General features: G+C 48.1%; 1 protein-coding gene across 3 annotated transcripts; it reads right to left on the minus strand.

The window, feature by feature from the left end:
• Positions 1 to 513: 513 nt before the first annotated feature.
• SVOPL (SVOP like) lies at positions 514 to 21,805 on the minus strand. Of its 3 annotated transcripts, XM_032107308.1 has the most exons (15): positions 21,670 to 21,805; positions 18,372 to 18,531; positions 17,737 to 17,828; positions 16,133 to 16,204; positions 15,904 to 16,028; positions 14,106 to 14,169; positions 11,897 to 12,022; positions 10,397 to 10,525; positions 8,733 to 8,806; positions 6,668 to 6,870; positions 5,998 to 6,109; positions 5,149 to 5,230; positions 3,858 to 3,947; positions 3,390 to 3,503; positions 514 to 753 (listed from the first exon to the last, which is right to left on the minus strand). In XM_032107308.1, the coding sequence occupies exons 2-15, from the start codon at positions 18,448 to 18,450 to the stop codon at positions 742 to 744; spliced, it is 1,374 nt and encodes a 457-aa protein (XP_031963199.1). In that variant the 5' UTR covers positions 18,451 to 18,531; positions 21,670 to 21,805; the 3' UTR covers positions 514 to 741. The 3 variants fall into 3 exon arrangements, with proteins under 3 accessions (XP_031963199.1, XP_031963200.1, XP_031963201.1); XM_032107309.1 differs by lacking the exon at positions 21,670 to 21,805 and having other exon boundaries at positions 18,372 to 18,829; XM_032107310.1 differs by lacking the exons at positions 514 to 753; positions 3,390 to 3,503; positions 3,858 to 3,947; positions 5,149 to 5,230 and having other exon boundaries at positions 6,023 to 6,870.
• Positions 21,806 to 22,197: the final 392 nt, after the last annotated feature.

Genomic DNA, 22,197 nt, shown 5'->3' on the forward strand with positions numbered 1-22,197 from the left:
CCCAGCAGGGCTGTGGGGGGGGTTCCACGGGTGGAACAGGGCCCATCGGCTCCAGGATGGCCGTGGCCCGGCCCGAGCAGGGCCTGGGCCGGGCCCGCTGGCCCCCGCACGGGGCCCGCAGCCACCTGTCCCAGCACTGGGAATGAAAGAGGGCTCTGCCTCGGAGTTTCCTATTCTTAAGTGTGGATCACAGAGGTGGTCACAATTTTAAGTGGCTCAAAGAACTATCCCTATTCAAACTGGCCATCTGATAGGTTCTGTCAGGTCATGGGGAAAGCTGTAAGCACCCCTTTGCAAGAACATCACTTCCAGGACTATGCTGGCTAACCCATGACAACAAGAACTTCGAGGAAGTACTACGTTCTTTCAAGATGCTACGGCAACAACTGCATCTATGTTGTGGATTTTTTCCCCCCTTACCTCAATTCACCTGATGATTTTCCTGGTTTTTTTTAGTTGTGTGTGTGCAGCGTCACTGCTGATAGCGCTGGAAGTCAGGGGTCTTCATCTCACTTCACAGGAAGGGTAGAAAACGTGTTTATTGAATCATAAGGAAGGAAAGGTCCTTGAGAAATTTCCCATCTGTCTACGCAAATCGTAGCTCTTACAGTGTTCAGTTGCAATTTTTTTGTGATGGAAACAGCATGGAGAAGCAATCAACATCAAATGCAGCTCACAGGGAGTGACAGATTCCAGGAGGTTGTTCTCTTTCCTACCCAATCCAGCACCAAGCATCCACTCTCATTTTACTTGCTAAAAAGGGGGGAAAGCAAAAATAGTACCTAAAATTAATAAAGTGCATGTAAAAACCATAGGACTGGATACAGTGGAAATGAACACGTGTTTGGGTATGTCCAAAAGGTCTCACTTCTGACAGGCAATCCCCGGGACTGCTTTGAGAGGGGACAGGTACTGACCTAATAAACCAGAGCAAGCGTAAATACACTTGTTCAACGTCACTGTCTACATTTCACTAGAAGTTACTTACTTCTTTTTTATTTAGTTGGTTCATTTAGATCCAGTTTTAAGGAACACATCTATTGCCTGGAGCCTCAGGACTAAATATTGCCGTGTTAAAAAAGCTTTTATGTCACGTATTTAAATTCTTGGGTGGGTTGGATGTTTGTAGGGTGTGAGGCCCGTGGACCCTGTGTTCAGCAGTCACCACTGGCAATCCCTGAATGGCTACGCAGACAAATGTCATCTCTCAAATGACCCTGAGACCTTACAAGCTGAATTTAAGATGCTGGATTTAAGATCTAGTGGGCGCTTCTCTGAGTACACAGAAAGTTCCACAGATTTTTATTTTTCCATCCTTTTGACTTCTGCCATGTAAAGGCCAGCAGCTGGAGTTTGTAACTCTTATTTGTAGCAAGGAGGATAGCAAATTAACTGAGTTAATTCCCCAGGAAAAGGGGGATCCCATTAAGGAATGACTACACTGCCACTTTTCTCAACCACTTTTAGCCAGAGTTGTTCCAGCTGTAGCTGCATCAAAGCTTTTCTTTTATGTTTCAAGCTATCTTAGTAATTACTGTAAATCCAACCCCATGAAGGCCTGAGTGTCTCTGGCCTCTGCTCATGAGGTTGAATTTCACCCACAAGGGGAGAATAAGTTGGTTTGTCCCTTTGCTTGTGTAAACTTTGATTCCCCCCCTCCCCCCCATTCTCTACGAGTTATCATACAGGCATTTTAAATTGCATAAGACTATAAAGCACATGCACTTCTAAAAGGCAACCATTTAAGGAAACAGGCGACAATTAATCTGTTAAGCCTGAAAACCAAATATTAACTGTCCCACACACCTTAGAAAAAATTCAGCTGTGCCCCAATGAGGTGTGTGTATACCTATGTGACAGGGGTGCGTTTGTAGGGAGGGGTTTTCTGAAGTCTGGTTCTGAAGCCTGTTGGAGAGGATGAAAGTTTGGTAAGAAAGTTCCACAGGTATGTAGGCTTGGCAGAAAGAGCTCTGAATGTAGAAACTGAGGATGAGATAGAAATGAAAGCAAGTTTTGGTATAGAGTAAAAGATGTTTTGCTGAAACACTGATCGCTGAGTAACTGAGAAGGCAAAGGTTGGAGATTAGTTGGAAGGAGATTTTTAGGAGTAGGACAAAGGTATGTGACTACAAACAAAGACATGTTTTTCACCAAGTAAATAAGTCTCAAGAAGAGCATAAGTAAATAGAAAACATGTCTTTACCAAAAAGAGAGATATGGCAGGCAAACAAGAAATGTTGATGTAGCAAGAAGAGAGGTCTGAGAATTTTCTACTGTAAGCTTAAATTGTAACTTACTTACTCTTGTGATTGGATAATAAAGAGTATATTATGGTGATGGTGGTAGCTATGATAGGCTATAGGCAAATGTAAAGGTATTGTGTATGGTGCTTATTGGTTGTTATGTGTTAAGATACTCAGCAAAGAAAAGTATATAATGCTTTGTAACTTGAACAGAAAGTGGCTCCAGGTATGCCTACAGCTGGAGCTGGCAGCTGTAGGGCTGGCTCTGCATACCCACTCCCTGAAATGCTGTAACTTCGCCTATGCAAGAAACAGCTTTCAAGAGAGCCGCCTGAAGTGCAGCCAGCCTTTGTGAGCCCTTCTCCTATAGAAGCCCTCATAACCCAGTTTGCTCAAACATCTGCCATGCTCTAGGCTGCCAAAGAATACGGATTATTGTCAGCCTGTGGTGTTGTGGTCTCTACGGGTCAGAGTGCAGAGTGACACACAGTGGTGTGCCCATGCTGCTGCAGGCCATGAAAATCTCCATGCTGGTACAGATGAATTGATTTCAATCACAGACTATTAAATTACACCACACCCTAATTAAACTGGTGTGACTTTCACAGGGGAGACTGCTGATTTTAGACTCGCCCCCTTAATCTTTGTGCTTAGTGCTTTGGCTGATTGCTTCATAGGAAACACTGACCACAGCTGGTGGACTAATGAAGGTGGGGCTCCTGCCTGCCTTGAATCTGATGAAGAAATTGTTTTAGTGTTTTAGGTGTTCTGTGCATCTGCCGTGCTCTCCCTCTGTGAGAAGCTTCTGGTACTCTCCTTGCAGCACAGGCAGAGCAGAGCGTGTGCCCATGAAGCTGCAACTTCAAGTCAGGACTGGAGATAGATGTGAAGAGGGGCTTGCACAAGCTAAAGCTCAGACACATGAGGTGGCTGGGGCTGGCAGCCTGGCTTGTTCCTTTACAAGAAAAAAGCTTTGGGCAACTGGGATAACAGTGCTTGAAGCTGCTGCAACAGCACGTTCCTGTGTGTGCCTACCAGGCTTGTGAAACCTCAGGAGAGCTGGGGATGGATTCTGGCTGAATCATCACCTACCAGTCCCTAAACAGCATTTAGATCCACAGGAGCTCCTGGTGTGGTGGTACCTACCTGCAGGGCCCTGCCCTTGGTCTCGATGGGCAGTGTGACTGCAGAGATGGCACACACGATGCACACAGAGGAGAAGAGACACAGGGCCCCGATGAAAGAAGCGCTCATAAGAACCTGCAGGCCAAAGAACATCAAACAGGAGCTTGCTGGTGTGGGGGGCTGGCACTTAATTAGCAATTAAGAGTGGACAAAGGGTCACAAATGCCTGAGAGACTCCACAATAGAAAAAAAAGTATCTTTTGAACCTTAAGAGCTTTCAGAAAGTATCAGATATTAGTGAGCTGAACTCTGTGATGACAGATACTCAAAGCTACATCTGGCAAAGACCACCCAAGTACTCTGGACATGGGACTGGGGGGGAATTGATTACATCCTCCTTTTTTTTAGGATGAACTTCAGGGGCATCTCTCTGCATTTGATAGCAGTGCTCAGCACAATGTTTACCAACATTATCAAGCATGCTCTTACTTGTGATATAAATGGGGCCACCATAGCTCCCACACGGCACAATGACCCACTTGTCCCCATCCCCAGTGCTCGCATTGTGGTGGGATAAACCTAAAACAGGCCAGAAAGATATTGGATTAGTACAACAGCAATCCATGATGTCTATACTTGTTTTCCTTTTTAAAAACTTTTGTTCAGAGAAACCCATTGTCTTATCAAGGGCAGCTAGTGGGATAAGATGTGAAAAGAAATAAAAGCTCCCTTGGGTCTCTTTTGAGCCACTACAAATCTGTCATTTTTTGCCCTAAGTAAAGTTTTAGGGCAAGTCAAAGCTGGATGTTATTCCCCTGCATTTGTTTAGCACCACTAACCACCACTATCTCCTGGCTCTATGACCAGAATCACAGAGGTTAGGCTGGGTGCTAAAGGAAGAATTCCATTAGTACTGCTGGGCCCTGTATCTGGAAAGCAGGAGGACAAGGTCTTGTCTGCAGCTTTTAAGTCTGCCTATTCATTTTTGTCAACAGCACTTTTGTTTAGAAGGAGGAAAAAGGAAAAACAGATCCCAGTAAGAAATCTCCAGGCTTAGAAGAATGCACTTTATGTAGTTTGTTTTTCACTTTCTCCCAAACACCAATGTGCCAATAAAACACTTAAATATTAATTTTTCTGAACTTTAAGTCCTCTTAGTATCAACAGATTTTAGCAAGTATACTCACATAAGCCTTTGTTTAAACACTTTACTGGGCCAAGCAAATGGAGTAAATTAACTGAAGAAGAGTCCAGGCACAATTGTGAGTAGAACTGATTTATGGTATGGCTGTTACAGCAATGGTCTTCACATCAACAGCAAATAATTCAAAACTACTAAAATTTTTGTATTTATTAAAGCCTGGTGCAAGTTTGAATATTACAGGGCACTATTAAAAGTGCAAGGGAGCTGCTTCTGTTTGCTTTGGATCACTTTACTCAATCAACAAGGAAATCCATTTAACTCCATACAACTCTTTTTAAAAAAAGAACAACAGAAAACCCAACAGAAAACCCAGCAATTTATACTTAACTCGCAGAACTCATGGTTCCAAAGTTGTATGAAGGACAAACTCTCGGAAGGATTAAAACTACTTGTAGACAGAACATGGCAATTTCCATTGGGTAAAAGAATTGTATATATAACCCAGGAAGCCAGAGATACATAGTTCAAGTAAGGGGACTCTTAACTAGCCCATAAACTAGCAGGCAGTATTCCTGGGTATTCACAAATGGTATTTCAAGCCTCCAGGCAGCCCCACATACCTCAAGGAGAACTCACCTCTGCTGTGTAAATGTAGATGGTGTTGAAGTTTGCTGAAACCAAGGCACGCAGCACGAAGAGAAAGCCAACCATGCCTGCGCTAGAGAGAAAGCCAGTGGAGCAGTGTTAGTGTCACTGAGAAGCATCTGCAGAGATGCCAGAAAGAAAGAAAGGGGAAAAAAGGGAATGAAAAATATAACTTCTTTCTGGTGGATGTTGTTAGTGTATTTTTAAATTTTCTGGACTATTAAAATGCCTTAGGGCATATCACCATGTCCCACAGCCATGGGGAGGAGAGGAGAGAAGATCCAGCAGACAGGAATTGTGCAGCAAGATTGATCTATTTCATTACTTTACAAACTCTTTTATAGACTTTTTTCTTCATAGTCTAATTGGACAAGGATCAGCCACCCCTTGGGGGTGATTGGCTAAAATCCTAAAACATCCATTGTCAAAATATTTTTCTACTATACTATAAACAAGACTTTTCAAGGCTGCAGGTGTTTGGTTGTTTACAGAACTCTGCTACCTCTTCTGTGAGAGAGAAAAGTCTCTCACGGACTTAGAAAATAGCAAGAAAATCCTTGCTAGCAGCATTTTTGTATCCACACTGGACTGTGCTAGAAAGCAGCTTGTTGGATGCTTAGGGGAAGCCATGTGGGCTCAGTAATACAAGTGAGCCCCTCTGCACACCACTGCACCACAGCACCTGCTGCCACAGCTTTCCCAGGAAAAGGAGAGCCAGTCAGAGACTTTTCCCAGACCTACAAGAATTACTGGCCTGACAGACCAGTGACCTGAGAATACCACAGCATACCCTCAGCATTGCATACCCTCAAACAAGACCTAGAGTCTAAGCCGGAGTACCTCGAGGTGCAGATATTAAGGAGCAGAAAGAATAGAGCTGTACATCCCATGGTGATACACAGGCTTAGACGTCTTCCGAGGAGATTGATGCTGAGAAGGTTCACAGGATTTACTGGGAATAAAAGGGAAAACCACAAAACATTTGATGATCTAACTGCAACGACTGTCTGCCTTGACAGACCTTACACAGTGTGACTCAAAGATACCTCTCTGCATCCCCAGTGCCTACCAAGTGTTCTGTAAAATGCACAAACCCTGTCATTCTCTTCCTGTACCCTGTAAAAGCTTGTGATTTGCCCCATACCCCTTTCTTTTCACGCTTCCCCTCAGATGATGAAGCCTGTGCTTCTTGAAATTGGCTGTGCTGAGGCAGGACACCAATGTCTGTCCTGAGCCATGCAAGCGAGGCACTGCTGGGTGAGCAGCACAGGCCTGGGTGGTTTTGCTCGCTCTGGCCACAGCCCAGCCAAACACAAGAGCCTGAAGGTTGCCCCATTGAGAGCCCTGCTGAGCCAGGAGCCACAGGCTCCTGGCCTGTATCCCAGAAGCTGCCAGCAGTGCCAGGTTCTCGTCGGCCCCTGGCACGTCACCAAGTGCATGCAGAGCTCAAACCTTTGCCGGGAGCACTGTGAGAGGGGAATGGCAGGGCAAGGGTGGGGGAAGAGGTTACGTGCGATCTCCCCGACGGTGCTGATGATCATGGTCTGGTAGGCAGCAGGCCCAAAAAAGTGGCAGTGGCAGGGGCTGTGGCTCTCCTCAGAGTCATCACCAGAGTCCTGCAGTGGTGGGGCCACAGAGCCACAGACGAGGTCCCGCTCCAGCAACTCAGCACTGGCCAAGATGACGCCGTAATAAGTGAAAGCTATGCCAAGCCTGTGGGGAGAAATGCTGCAGTGAGGTGCAGCTGTGATGGCGAAGGCGAGGAAACTAAAATGCAGCAGGTTTTGGGTGCCCTGGGATCTCTGCTGCTGCTTGTACCAGCTCTGCATGATGGACCACCTTAGCCTGAGCACAGCAGTGGCCACTGGTCACTTGTCCCATGGCATTCCCCTCCTACGTGTGTCCATGCACTGCTCTTCCTCAGTAAACCCCACCCCAGCTCATAGGTCAGCTTTGTATTGGGTTTGCATGGCCAGGTTTTGGCAGTGGGTGGGGACTACAGGGGTGGCTTCTGTGAGAAGCTGCTGGAAGCTTCCTCCATGCCTGACAGAGCCGGTGCCAGCTGACTCCTGCTGCTGGCCAAGGCTGAGCCCATCAGCAATACTGGTAGTGCCTCAGGGATAGTATGTGTTAGAAGGGGAAGAAACTGCGAAAGTAATGGCAGCCAGAGAAAGAAGTGAGAACATGTGTGAGGAGCATCTCTGCAAACACCCAGATCAGTGAGAATGAGAGGGAGGAGGTACTGCAGGTGCCAGAGCAGAGATTCCCCTGCATCCCATGGTGAGGCAGCCATGCCCCTGCAGCCCATGGAGGTCCATAGTGGAGCAGAGATCCATCTGCAGCCTGTGGAGGATTCCCATGCCAGAACACGTGGATGCCTGAAGGAGGCTGTGACCCCATGGGAAGCCCATGCTGGAGCAGGACTTGTGACCTCCTGGGGGACCCACACTGGAGCAGCTTATGAGGAACTGCAGTCCATGGGAAGGACTCCCATTGGAGCAATTTATGGAGGACTGTTTCCCATGGGAGGGACCCCACACTGGAGCACAGGAAGAGTGTGAATGTCCTTATCCTTCCTACCCAGGGATTTTCAAGAGGAGTTTTCATTAACTGGCCGGAGAGGCTCACACTGCACCCTGGCTGGCTGTCAAGAACACAGCATTGGTGATGGCAGCCTTGCTTTGTCATTACCAAGTATTTCAGAATATGCCTGATCATAAGCAGGCTGAAAAGTAATTTCCACTTTTTTATCCCCCCCCGGAAGTTTCAGAAATGAGCAGCAGAATCTGGGCCACCTGGGAAGGCAGGGAATGCTGGGGGGGATGGGAATGCAGACCCAAGAACATTCCAGGGACTCCTGGGAGGACTAGGAGGCAAAGAAAGATAAAAAAAAAAAAAAAAGATATTTCATAACACTCATAGAAGTCAAGGAGAAAAAAACCATAAAAAATTCAAGGCCTGACTTCGCAACATTTTGGGTCAATGGGTTCCCATGGACCTATTATTTACACGTTTCCATTCCAGACAGCAAAGTCAATGAAACATGTATTACCCTTGCAAACAGCTGCTGGGAACACTGCATATGAAACCTGTCTCCTCCACCTTAATTTCCCTCAGCGAGTAGCACTGGTAATGGTGAATGTGTTTCTGCTGGAGCCCCGTCTCACTGGTCCTTTGGCCTCCCTTGGGGAGAACAAGTTTACCCCAAGGAGGGAAGCAGAGCTGCAGGCACATCCCACTGCAGGCAGGTGTGGGCTGTGCCCCGAGGCTCTCCCCTGGCTCCCAGGAGCCGCCCTGTCCTGAGCAAGGACTCACAGCAACATCCTGGAAGTCCAGCCCTTTTCTACCTATGTTAACAGCAACCAGTCAGGGTATCTGAGGTGTGGTCTGAAACAGGACAAACCTATGGTGATCCATGTCCCCACGGTCCCCTCCAGCTGCCAAGGATCTGCAGCCACCATCTGAGGCAGAGTGGTGTCCTGTTAAAGGCAGAGTCAATGGGAGACTTCTGCTCCCTGCACACTTTCAATTGTCACAAGACAATGAGCTGATAAGCAAGAGAAGAAAAAGTTTACCATATGATCCATATCTGCAAAGTGGTTCTGAGGTATTTGGGGTGGATGAGGTCCTTGAATCTTCCCCTTCTTTCCTGCAAATCATATGATAGAAATAAAAGTTTTTATAAAGGCATCTTTTATACAGGAGCAAGTGTTCTGTGAGAGCAGCTGGCACTCCAGGCCCTCCTGTGCTCCCCCTGTCCCCAGGCTGCTGGTGGCACAGACAGAGGCACAGATGGTGCAACACGGCACCCACCAAACCTCCAGAGAGGAAAGCCCCGCTTCCCAAGAGATACCCACAGGAAGCTGCACTGCAAAGGATGGAGGAGGGGAGAAGAGAACATCATGCGCTCTCCTGGCCCCCACAGGATCCCCCCAGATCCCAGCAGTCTGGTCCTGTTGTGACGGTGATGGTGCCAGAGGGGGCCCTGGTTGCTGCCGGGGGCCAGCACTGCTGGGGCTTCTGTCAGCTCCCACTGGCCTGTGTGCTGCTCTGCCTGTGAAGCAAGCTTTTGGCCATACACATCTTCCTGGGAGGCCTGTAAGTGCCAGCAAGCAGAGACAGGCAGGCACTGGGGGCCCTGCCTGCCCTGCTGCTCCCCAGGATCCCTCCGCCGAGGGGAGACAAGGTCACAGGGATGGTGTGGGTTGCCTTTATTTTTATTTTCCTCGTCATTGGTTAAGACTGAGAGGGTGCCCAACTAACAAAAGCCCTTCCCACATCCAATGTGGGTCCATTACATAAATTCAATTAAACTACAGGGAAGCTTTAATCCTAACTAATTCCAATACAATAGCACCATCTTGCATGAATTGCTAAGGACAATACTTGGTGCCTGTGGGATTGAATAAGCAGAAAAGAGGTCCAGAAAATGGATTTTAAAGAGCTGGATAATAATTTTGAGGCCCTGGACAATGGATTTGTCTAATCTTCCTCTCTTGGGGGTCAAAGGAGCCACCTGACCAAGTTCCCACCTATCAGTCAGCAGGGCTCACACTGGGGGGAAGGGGGAGAAGCCTGGGGGGCCACTGTCTCCCCTACAGCACCCACATATGTTTTTGGGCATTTCAGTCCAGCAGTGATCCACTCCTGAGCTCCTCAGCTGCCTACAGGTACAGATGGTGGTATCTGTGAAATGGTCTCTCCTGCTCTGACCCTCTTCTGCTGGTCTCGGGGACCTGAGGTCTTGTCAGTGGACAAGCCAGGTCAGGGGCTGGGCAAAGGCTCTGGGAGCACTGTGTTGACCTCATGACAGGGATCCTTGCAGCCTGCCTAGTCACAGCCCTGAGAGAGACCCCAAGGGACAGTTCCCAGATCTCATGGCAGAGGGAACACCCCTGCAGGATGGGTGGGCAATAAGGAACAACATGCTTTGCCAGGAGCCCTTTTTGTGGTAAAGGAAGCAAATCTTTTCTTAGCACAATATATTTCTGAGAAAACACAAATTGGGGAGGAAAAAAAAAAAGGCAGAAAGCTCCATTCCATTTTGAAGGCCAGGATTACTGTTTCTCCGAAAGGAAACGACATCTCCATCACCACATCCAAGAGTTGTTTGGAAAAGAGCCAAGCAAGGAGGACACAAGAGGCAGAGCAAGACGTGGCTGGCAGTCCCTCTCCCTCTCTGAAGCCCAGATGCCAACAGCCTAGCCTGGGGTGGATGGGCTGGGCAGCCTTGGCTTACCTTGGCAGGCTCCCTCAGCTGCCCCTCTGGCATGGCCACCCCATTCATCCTGGCTATCCTCTGCAGCGTGGCCAGCGCAACCGCCGTGTTTCCTGTGGTCATGTTGTACCGTGCTGACTCTGGGATGAACTGAAAGCAGAGCAGGAAGCCTTTCTGCACCTCTCTTGTCCTGCTCACAGCTTCCCATCACGCCCAGGAGCCTGCTCAGATCAGCACAGGGCACTCCATGAGCTGGAGCAGCCTTTTGCCTGTCCTTCTCCCCAGCCATGCCCTGGGGTACACCGTGTGTCCCAGCCCCTCATACCCCACGCTGGGGGGCTCACCCTGCCCAACAAATCCATTTGTTGGTCCAGCTCCTCAGGGGTCTGCCACTGAGGCATCTGTGTCAAGCACATATGAAAGGTGAAAGCCAAAGACACGGGTTTAACAAAAACAATCCTGAATTAATTGACATTCTAAAATGACATGAGGCACATATTACTTGCCCAAGCGAAAGTCTTGAAGACACAAGGACATTAATAAAAAGGAAGTCATGGTTGAAATGTAGGAACTAACTCATCACTATCATTTGGTGCTTTTTCCAAAATAAAATACCTTTTAATTAAATGGTGTCTCTATTAAATTATAAACAATTGCATCTGTTTCACTCTAATATGAATTAAAGACTCCTTTTTAAAGGTATGTATAGTAACTCTGCCTTTTTTTTTTTTTTTTTTTTTTTCCTGGAGAACAAACTTTTGCTATGCAATTTTTCTGGCAAAAATAATCAGAGAAACTACACACCCAAGTTATACGAGTGTACATTTACAACAACCTAACATTTGCCTGCCCAGGTGGACTTGTGCATTCACTCAGCTGCAGAAAGGGCTTTTACATCTGCATGGACTCCACCAGCCACAGCTCAGCACTGCAGTGCCCGGGAGCACTGTAAGCAGGGATTTTCCACATCACCCTCCACAAATCAGGTGGTTCTCATGTCCAAGGCTGACTTTTCTGAAGCAGAAGGAAACCTGGTGAAGCTGTGGTTAACCCTGACACTCATTTGCTGTCTGAATACTTTACTGAGGCTGCTTTCCTCAGCCCTAGAAAATGTAAAGACTGAAGAGCGTGTGCTGTGCCCAGCATTAAAGCAAAGGTATTACTTGTGGTTTTTTGCACACCCTGCCTTGCCTGACTTCCTCTCAGTGCCTGGCCCATCACCACAATCCCTGGGTACTGCTGGCAGCCTGGACACTGGAACCTGGGCTGCTGGAGGGATACAGCAGACCAGTAAAGCCAGGCCATCCCCAGCAAGGTAACATCTCCCCAGCAGCTGGTCTGCAGCCCCACCAGGACTGCAGGACCCTACCAAGCCACTGGGTGAGAGGACTGAAGTGGAGAAGGGAGGACACAAGAAGAGCCCCAGGCTTGCAGGGGGTGGAGGGTGATGCCTCGTGATGCCTGGGGAGACATCAGGGCAGTGGCAGTACAGCAGAGAGTGGGGAGGGGAGATCTTCCTACCTTGAACACCAGGATGAGAAGAATGCCAGGGATGGAGGCAATTCTGATCAACCACCGCCAGCCGACGGTTGGGTTCACCACTGACGCCAGGCCAATGATTAACAAGGAACCTGCCAGCCAGAACACCTTTCCAGGGGAGAGAAAGGGCTTAGAACATGAACTCGTGGCAATGATTTGTTTATTTTCTTCCCTTCTGGTCCGGTTCTGTGCATAGATGGCGAACTGTGCTAGGGAATGCTGAGGTTCAACAGAGCCATCCCTTGGCTGTCTGAGAAGCTGGGCTTGGGTTGAAGGAAAGAGGGAAAGACAAGGGTTTAGGGAGGGACAGTGGAGGTAGACTTAATTAGCTCCAGGTGAAAACCGATAATTTGCTGTGGCTACCATTGTACTTAAAGCCACTGCTTTTGTCCTCCCAGTCACTTCTCTGCTAGTGCTCATGCCCACGAATTTTCCTCTTGTCTAGGTCTCTTCAGGGAAATAGCAGATTTACGGGCTCAGAAGGCAAAACTAGGCCAGATTTCCACTGCTGAAAGTTGGTGGCTCTCCAGTAGACTCAATGCCAAGCTGTACCAACAGAGAATCTGTCCTCTGCTCTGCAAGTACATTCCTTCCTGAGGTTTGCTTGTTGCCATTAGGAGACACGTGCCTTTCCAGGGGATCACCCAAGGGAGCTCAGCCAACACAAATCACAAAAGCTGCAGCAAATTCATGAGTAGCCTGTAAGCAGAAATAACAAATTTCTGGGGAAAAATACAAGATTTCTCTTCTATAAATCTTTGTGTTTCTGATGACACTTTGGTAATGATGCCCTTGGATCCAAGAGGCTGCAGTGAAAAGCAAATTATCCCTGCCACCAAATTATCCCTTTCCACCAGGAGTTTGGCTCAGCAGTGGGATGAATTGGTGCACTCGGAGGGGTCACCACTGATCATCTGCACAAGCAGCAACTACCCACTGCAGAAGTCTGCAGTAAGCAATGACCCAGCAAGTGGGCACTTGCTAACCCTAACCCTCTCAGCATGTCTCAGGCCACATTTGGGACTATCTGTGCTAACCCTGTCCTGTACAAAGCCCCTGCAGAACCTGAGCACAGAGAGGAGCAGATTGAGACCTCACCTGGCAGTCACTGCATAAACCACTTTGACACTGAACTGTGCCATAAATCAAATCCCTCCGGATGGGAGAGAATTTTCTAGAAGTCCTTGCAAGGAGTTTCAAAGATAAACCGAGACTTCTCCTGGAGTTTCAATGCTGCCGGACAGTTGTTTATTAAATCTTATCAGAAGAACAGAGCCACCAGCGTGACCCAGGTACAGCATAGAGCACAGAAAGCAGGAGAGAAGTCCAATTATCAAGATTTACACGGCCTTTTAAAGATAATTTAACCAATAGTTACTAAAAACATATATTATTTTCACTTTCCTACCAATTATTCAGTAACACGGGCAGGAACTGCGGAATTCTCTATCCAGTCATTCCAAACTACTTTTACTGCAGAACATGGAGTAGTAGAAGAAGGAGAAGAAGGTTTGGAGAACAACAACAATCCTCCATTTTGGTATTTTTTACTCTTATCTATTTACTACAAAGAGAAGCCCAAAACCTCTAAATTTTTCACCCTGTGACAATCTTACATAGTAGTCTATCACCTAATTCACACCACTGTATTCTCTAGTTCTTGTCTGACTGTTGGTAATTTTTTCCAAGGTTTGAAGCTAAAACAGTGTTGTTCAGGGGGGTAAGAACCCTTAAAAACAGGCAGAGAAATATTCTCGGCACTCTGGGTTCCTACACCACTTTTATGCCTGGGGGTCCAAAGAGGGGGGGATACACCTCAGCTTGGAGTGGGCTGGGAATGCTAGTGGCTCCAGTGCCTGCCAGTCCATCAGCACTGGCCCCATTAGACCAGGCAGCCCCATTATCAGTAGGACAACCAAGAGCCTGGGTGTCAGCCATCGCTCAAAGTCCCTATACAATGTTTGGAGCATCAAATTATCTGAGAAGATACTGCCTCTCTCCTGTGTATGTCTTTAATAACACAGACAGCACACTCTGAGGTGCAGGAGGCAGCAGACACTCGCTCAGACCCAGACAAGTGTGGTTAGTCTGGGAGAAGTGCTGAAGTGCTGGAGACCTGGCTTCCAAACTGCAGGGGGACAAATCTCCCGGGACTCGGAGCTAGAAGAAACAGTGATGTATTCACTTTTACCTGAGACAAGGGCAACATGTATCCCCGGTATTTGGTGGGCAAAAATTCGGTTTTTATGATAAGTCTAGCAAAAAAAGAAGAAAAAAAGCAGAAATACAGCTGCAATGAGAATTTCCATACAAATAAGTAACAGTTCAGCTCAACTCAGATTGTGAATACCATCCCTCTTCCACCTTGAGCACCCAGTGATGCCATGAAGATTTTTTGCCTTTTCTTTTATACCCCTTTTATACCTTTTTTACAGCTTCTGTATTCTTAGTTCTTTTTGCCTACAGTCTTGGACTTGTTTGTCAAGCTAAGAGACTAAACATTTTAGAAGCTTTGTAGTGAGGGATCAGTGTGTCCCAGACCCCAAGGTCCTCTCCAGAACACATTCTGTTAACTAAGATAGAACCATCCAGGGAAAGGCTCCTTGGGGAGGGGGACTCATTAGAGCCTCTCACTGGGGAATTTTTGATAGATATGCTAGTTAGTAAAACCTATAATGTTATACCCAATCTTTTGGGGCTGTGCACTGCGGTGTGCATTTCAGTGCATTCGACCTGGACATAGCGCACCTGAGGATCCTTAAAATAAATACCAAGGTAAAATCCCTTTTCCCCTTCTAACCGTGTTTGACTCTTGATTTTAAGACCAGGAAAAGGCACCACCAGAGACCAGGAATCCCTGTCCAATATGCCTCCCACTCAGGCACCACATTACATGCAAGGGAAACACAAGGCACAAATCCTTTCTAGCCCATGGTTGTGGGATACAAATGGGTAAACACCACAGTCTGTACATCAGGAAACCTATGGGAAGGTCCTGTGGGGTGACTGAGGTGTCAGCACAGGCATAGATATGTTCATAAAAATGAACATTTTAGTAAAAGGGGTTTTTTTCCATTGAATAAAGAGAACACTCTGCTCCACTTTTTAAATGGTTGGAGTGCCCTTGGGGCAGGGGGCTCCTGGCACTGGCATCTCTCAAGCTCCCAGGTGTGAACTGTGCTTCCTTGGCTGGACAGAGAGAGCGAGGTGGGAAGAGACCCACACTGGCTCCTTCTGTCTCAGCCAGTGAAGTGTTTTATAAAATGTTCCATTTCCCTCCATCATCAGAAGGCTCATTAGCAGCCTTCATGGCCAGGGAATGGGGGCCCTCCTGTGAGGGAGGCAGTGCACAGAGCTCAGCAGTTGCATGACCCAGGCACAGGTGCCTTCTCCTCCCAACAGCACCTCTCTGCCTCACGTTCTTTCCTTCAGCAAAGGGCTTTTGGATCAATGTGACCAGTTTGGGGCTTTCCTCTGTGGGCAGCAACCAGGCTTGGAGGAACCATGGAAGATGCTGAAATGTTTCCTTTGTTTCCATAAGAGAATCAACAACAACAACAACAAAATTATTTTTCCAGGCCCCTAGTGAAGTTGTTGTTAGTATTATGAACTTCTCCTCTCCACATCCCCCTTTCTGCCCCAACAGGACAGAAATTTCATTTCGGTGGGAACGTTTTACATCATTCAAAAGGAATTTTCTACTTAAGCAGAATTGTTGTGGCTTTTTAAGGAGGAAGCAGTGTTTACTCATCTGTTACCTGTCTAATTGTTTTTATATGTGCTTAATAATCCCTCTGTCACCAGCTTCATGTAAACCAGCTGCCCCACTATATTCCAGGCCTCAGGAAACTGCAAATTAGGTGAATGGACCAGAATCTAGTGAAATTGCAGAACGGCTTTCTGTTCCACGGCAATGTGGGAATCTGGTCCCCTTCCCCCTTCCATCCCCTCCCTTACCTTCCCTGGGAAGGCGGCTTGCACAGCCTTACCCTTGCGCATGGCCTGACACGCCACCTCCTACCATGGCCCGCAGGAACACAAACCAGATGTAGGATGGGGCAAACGAGGTCAGCAGGGAGAAATAGGCTGCCCAGAGGAAGGAGAGCAGCAGGATCTGCAAAAGGGCAAGAATTAGGGTCATTAAAGCACAGGCTCAGCCAGGTGCACAGCTCCCGTGGAGCGCAGGAAAAGGACACGCAGCCCCTGGCAGTTGCTCACCTTCCAGCGGCCGTACCTGTCGGCCAGGAGCCCGAGCACTATGCTGAACACCATGTAGCCAAAAAACACCATCTGAGGGGGATGGAAACACAGTTGTGGAGGGCCCACTCCCAGCTGCACCAGGAGTGGTGCTCTGCTCCTTCAGCTGCAGCTGAGCTGTGTGCTCGCAGGGCAGCAGGAGGAACTGCAGTGCCCAGAACCACAAGTGAGTGGCTTTCAGGAGATGGCTTTCTTTGTGTAGGCATTTACTGCTGCATCCCTCAAAGCTGGGGGTGGATGGCAAGGATTTCAAAATAAGCATGTGGAAGTGGGGACTTGCTTTGGCATTAAAGCTCTGGGCATGGACAGCTGCTCTCATCAGCTGGATTTCTGGTTGTCTACACTTGTGGTACTGTTCTTATCCCTGTAAGGAGGCCCTAGGAATTTGTTTGGTTTGCTGGGAAATGTGCTTTCCAGAACCTGTGGTGGTGCCTATGACTGTGATCACATGCTGGATGACCTGTCTGGGGGGAACATGAGTCACTCACTGTTGTCACTAAAGCCACCTGCCAGTCTTGAAGCTGCCACTCGCATCGGATGAGAGGGGACACAACAGCTATCAGCATGATCTCCATGGCTTCAACCACCTTTGGGAACAAGTGTGTGCATTAGCAAGGAAGGAATCCACAAGAAGTCCTACAAGCCCTGCAGCCATGGAAGTGCTACCATGTCAGAACAGTCCTGGGAAGCCATGGTGCCTCCACAGTGGTCTGAGCCCTGTGCCTGATCTGGAAGATGTTGGTGACAGGGAGAGGAAGAGAGAAAGGTGCACCTAGAAAGCAGGTATAGATACACTGTATATCTAGCACGTTTGGAAAGAGTCATCCTTGGCAGAGAAGACTCTTACCCTGCTGTCTTAGAAGATCTTCACCTATCTCTGGAAACCAAGCTGCTTGGGTGGGTACCCGGCTGTGAATTCAGGCATCTAACATGAACTCTTAAAACTGTTTTTGGTTAAAAACATCATTGCTCCATTGGCTGCTTGCCCCAGCAGCTGCCTTCAGTTAGGAATGAGCTGATGGTTTACACACAGCGTCAGACTTTTTCACCTCAGCTGCAGCGATCCTCATGGATAGACCCTCACTACATCTTTACCCCAGCCTGGCTCAGGCTTTTGCCCAAGTTCCCAAAATAGATACACAATTCACCCAAGACCATGAAAGTTAGGAAATTTGTCAGGTAGCTGGGTGAGAAGACATGAGGCCTTCTGAGCCAAATTGCACAGGGTTTGGGTGTCATGGGTATGGCATGAAAAATGCCACTGCGAGGCTGAACCTAACCCTCAGGCACCACTGAAGATGTGTCCTGACAGTGCTCCAGGGCAGGGGCCAAGCCACGATGCTCTGGGCCAACCTGCTCAGCTTTGCCCTGAAACAGGTCTGGCATCAATGGGGCCAAAACCTACTTTCATCAGTGATGACAGTAGCAGAAATCCTGCTTGAGAATATGTGTGTGGAAAAAAACGGGCTGGCTGCAATATGTGCTTATGGTTGTTATTGCACAGTAATGAGGAAAATGAGAAGAAAGCTTTTTTCAGGCCAGTGCAGATGGCTACAGATACCTACCCCAGTGCTGCCCATGATGAGGAAAAGCATGATGTGGAACCTGCCAAACCCAATGGTTTCCACAGCTTCTTCCACTGTAAATGTCTTTTGCCCTGACCATGAAAAGAAAATTAAGACACAAAAACTGTCAGCAGTCAAACTGTACCTCCTCTTCGTGAAAAGTCAACCTTTTTCATACTACTGTGGGACTGCACCAGGAAAAAGGCTGGAAACATCTACCAGTTTTGTGTCCACTGACCAGCCCCTGTATGTCCTGGTGGCCAGGAACAACAGGGGGTTGCTGAAACAGCAGCCAGTGGGAATGGAGGAAGGACAGCCTTGTACACTTGAAATTGCTTTGCAAACAGAATAACATTTAAAAAATTATCCCAAGTAAACAAACCCTCAAATTACCAATATAAACAAATGTTTACAAAAAGCAGAGGCCTGAGAAAAGCCAAGCCAGCCAGCTCTTCCCACTGCCATAGGCAGCAGTCACCAGCCTGGTAGGTGTGATAGGAAGGGAGCATAGGATGCTGATGTTGTGGCTCAATGTACAAGAGGTTTTAAGTAGCTGGAGTGGCACTACTGAGGAACCTCCCTCTACCCCAGCTAAATAAGGACCCAAATTTCTATTCCTGCCAATACAAACTCACCTTTTGGTGGTTCTTTTCCCTCTGTGTGGATTTCCTCCAAGCCAATAGCATTTTCTGCCTCTTTTGGTGCAGTGGCCATCTCAGCTCCTGCTGGGACCCACTGTCACTGTGGCCAAGGCTAGGATTTACCTGTGAAACCTCGCGACAGTCACAAAGTCACCTGAGCAAGAAAACAGCAAGGCAGTTCCTCATGCTGGAGGAGAAACATTCAGATACGGTCAAACATGAGTTTGTTTCATGCAGCTACTGGAAGATGTCCCTTGGCATTGGAGTTTTGGTGAAAACCACATAGAAACGTCCCAGAGTAAGTTAGTTGTACTGACAGAGATCAGTCATCACATCGCACTGACTGCTTTTATGGGAAGTCCAGGGCCTGCCTTAGGAAGTCTGCCTAGGGAAGGCTGGAGACCTGCTAACCCCAGAGAGTGTGTGACAGCTTCCCTGTAGGACTCAACGGGTTCGGTTGGGAGATCTCTATAAGCAGATCTTGGTACACAGGCGGTTTATTGCAAAGGGCATGGGTATAGGGGCACTGCTCAGAGCTGCCAGACTCAGCTCTGAGCAGGCCCAAGAGAGCAAGAGAGTAAGCGGGTAAGAGAGAGAGAGAGAGAGAGTGTAAGAGCAAGAGAGTAAGCGGGTAAGAGGGAGAGAGAGAGAGAGTGTAAGAGCAAGAGAGTGAAGAAGAAGTAGTAAGAGTAAGAGCAAGAGTGGAAGTAAGAGCAAGAGTAAGAGAGGAAGTCCTGGTTACAATACAATAAATCATCTTCTGTACTGAATATTCTAATTGTCACTAACCAATCTAATACAAGATACAAATCCTATAGCATTTACATACAGCCTATAAGAGTTCTTATATTACCATAGAGTGTTACATCTTAACTTCTAAAAACTACTCTTTGGACCCCTTCTGCTGAGCTAGTAGGGTCTGCTCTGACCCTTGGACCTGCTTGCAAGCAGAGGGTATTGTTCAATCAACAGGGGATTACCTTCAGTCGGCCATACCATTGTTTTCCAGTTGTTCAGTAACTAAGACTTGGTATTTCAAAAGTGGCTTTCATTTCGATGTTGCCTGTAGTTTTCATATTCCCAAAATCTTTTGTCAGGCAATCATATTTATAAGGCTTTCCTGTTTCATCTTCCCCAACACTTCCCCAGCGCAGAGGTCAGTGAAATGCTGATGCTGCATCTCCAGGAGCCAAGACATGATACAATCAGTAGTGGTTACCCCTGTTGGAGGCTCCCCAGTGGGAGCTGGGTTTGAGTGGGCAGTAGAGGTGCTGCACTCTGCAATTGCTCAGCCTGGTGGGAGCCCCCACTGACGCAGAGCCAGGTGACCCAGCCAGCTCCCTAACCCCAGGATCTTGGGGGTGGCAGGGGTAGCACTGAGCTCCTCACCCAAGTAGCATCCAGCTTCCTGCTGCAAACCAGCCCCTCTGCCTCATCCCTTGCCACGCTAATCCCCATTCTTTCAGGGTATCCATAACACAGCCATGCACTCTGGATTGCAACTGGAAGCTGGATTCCTCTGCCAGTGTTTCTGGCTCTCAGCACTAGATCCTTTGGCCTCATCACTGTTGCTTTTCCTCATCAGAAAAACTCATTTTAATCCCAGGGCAGGGATTAAGCACACTGATTGCTGTAACCCACAAGCTTTCCTGCTGAGTGCATGCTCAGACACTGCAGAGGGCGGGGCTGAACACATCTTCCCTTTGCTGACACCCTCTCCTTTGATCACCTCCCTTCAGGAGTGCTGGGCTGGGCCCAGGCTGTATTCACAGCCAACCAGCAGAGACCGGGGAGGCTGCAGAAGGGCAAGAGCCGGAGGGAACTAATGGCCAAGAGCATGTAGTGAAAGATACAAACTCCCATTTGAGATAGAGGGCAGCGTGAACACAGAAAGCATGGAATTACAGTACTCCAGGATGGATACCTTGATACTATACTGAGGCACAGTTAGGAGGAGGTCATTAAGGGCTAATGGCAGATTAGTCGGTCGGGTCACATACCCTAACCTTGCTGTCACAGATCATTACAGTCCAGCACCCAAGAAGATACAAAGGATATTGGTTATATCTGTCTCTCAGCAATGTTCTTGGAGGCAGCAATAGCTGCCATCAGCACGCAGTGCCACCAGCTGATCATGAAGGCCAACAGCTAGGGGCCATTTCCAAGTGGAACTAGCTCAACAGAAACCAAACAAGGTGTTTGGAAGAGCCCACGGGAAGAGGTGAAGATTTCCTGTGTGTCTGAATCGCCAAAGGCTTTGCAATAACAAAATCTGGGCACCTGTTTTTCTCCTTTTCTATTCTTTTATGACTAGGGAGGGACCTGTAAACACATTCAGCCCTAAGCTGCCACATCACACCTCTGTCTGGTTAAACAGACACTCTCCTCCAAAAAGTCTGTGGCAGGCACAGCCCACGGTGCTGGCAGGACAAGCATCAAGCCCTGAGCCTTTGCCCGCCCATCCTGATGCTGGGATACTCTGCTACTGTTTGCTGAGGGGTGTTGGAGCATTTCAGTTGCACTTACCCACTCTGGGCTATGTGCCACAACACTTCCACAAAAGGGGAGGGGAACCCTGATCCCCGGTGCTGCTGTGCAGAACTCCCAGCAAGGGTTAGGTGGTCAAGCAGAAGGCTGCAGTGCCACCTCCAACACCCCACAGTAGCCACACACCCTCAGAAGTATCAGGATGGTGGATAGTACCTAATGTGAGAACCACACTAATCTTAAACAGCAGCAGGTGAGCAGGTGGGATACATTCTCTAGCATCTCGAAAAACACCAGAAATCTGTGCAGGCACAGTAAACCTCACAACAGTTCCTACCAAACCTGTGTTTTGCTCATCCCAAACCTTTGCAGCCCTGTTTGCCTTGATGGAGCAGCTAGTGTCTATCTTCAAGGAGTCACAAATTTCCCTCTATTTGTAAATCTAACTAAACACCAATTACATGAGCCGAAAGAGCAGCAGTGGCACAGCTGCTCCTGGCAGGGAAAATAACAATCCTCCAGCTGATGGGAACAAGCAAGAGTACAGTGAAACTGCGTCTGAGGCCCATCAGAATGATGTCGTGACCCCGCTGCAGGGCTGTGAGGCACGAAGGGCACACAACATGCAGTGCTGCCTGTGACACCACCTGGGAACTTCGTCAGTAAGGTCAGAGACCTTGTGTGGCTGACAATTTTCCCCACAGGTGAGAGTGGGGGTATCTAATCGTACAAATAATCAGATGCCCCCAATACTAAGCAAGATTTTACTAAATATTTATTCCTTTATTTAGTGAAGGTTTCTTACCTCTGTGGCGTCTCAGGCTCGGAGGAGAAGACCTTTCCTCTTCTGACTGTTTCTCCTCTGCTATTTACTTTTTTACCGTGTTGGCAGTGCTGTGCGTTTGGGATCCAGCTCCCAGGAGTCAGGTTTCCTCCTTGCTGGGCACGGGCAGGTCCCTCTCTGCCTGCCTCCAGCACCCAGAGGTAGGAGCTGCAGGCAGGATGCCCAAGTGCTGACCTGTGCTTATCTCACGGCATCTGCAGGTCCTTCACAGGCATTGCCACCACGGGTGTTGGTGCTTTGCCCATCCCTTCTTGTGAGGATGACTCCAAGCAGATGGAAGGAGGGTGCTGGGGCACATCATTATTGAAACACCAGCAAGATTTTATCTGATGGGTTCCAGAGGTAGGTCCTGCAGCAGTCAGTGCCCACATAAGGCACCTTTGCCACCCCCTGCTTGGGCACTGCAGCCACCAGCCCTTCTTAGGCTAGATGAAGCCAACTCAGGCACTAGCACCATGGGAAAAGTAAGGTTTGCTTCATCCTTCTAAA

This window comes from Corvus moneduloides, chromosome 4 (genome assembly GCF_009650955.1).
Source record: "Corvus moneduloides isolate bCorMon1 chromosome 4, bCorMon1.pri, whole genome shotgun sequence".
NCBI lineage: Eukaryota > Metazoa > Chordata > Aves > Passeriformes > Corvidae > Corvus > Corvus moneduloides.

Excerpts from the sequence above, each read along its gene's own strand:
- SVOPL (XM_032107308.1), bottom strand. The coding sequence starts at position 18,450 with ATGGCCACTGCACCAAAAGAGGCAGAAAATGCTATTGGCTTGGAGGAA. Across the intron at positions 16,205-17,736 it reads TCATCATGGGCAGCACTGGG|ATGGTGTTTTTTGGCTACAT; the intron begins GTAGGTATCTGT and ends CATCCCCCTCAG. Across the intron at positions 8,807-10,396 it reads AGCTGAGGGAGCCTGCCAAG|GAAAGAAGGGGAAGATTCAA; the intron begins GTAAGCCAAGGC and ends TATGATTTGCAG.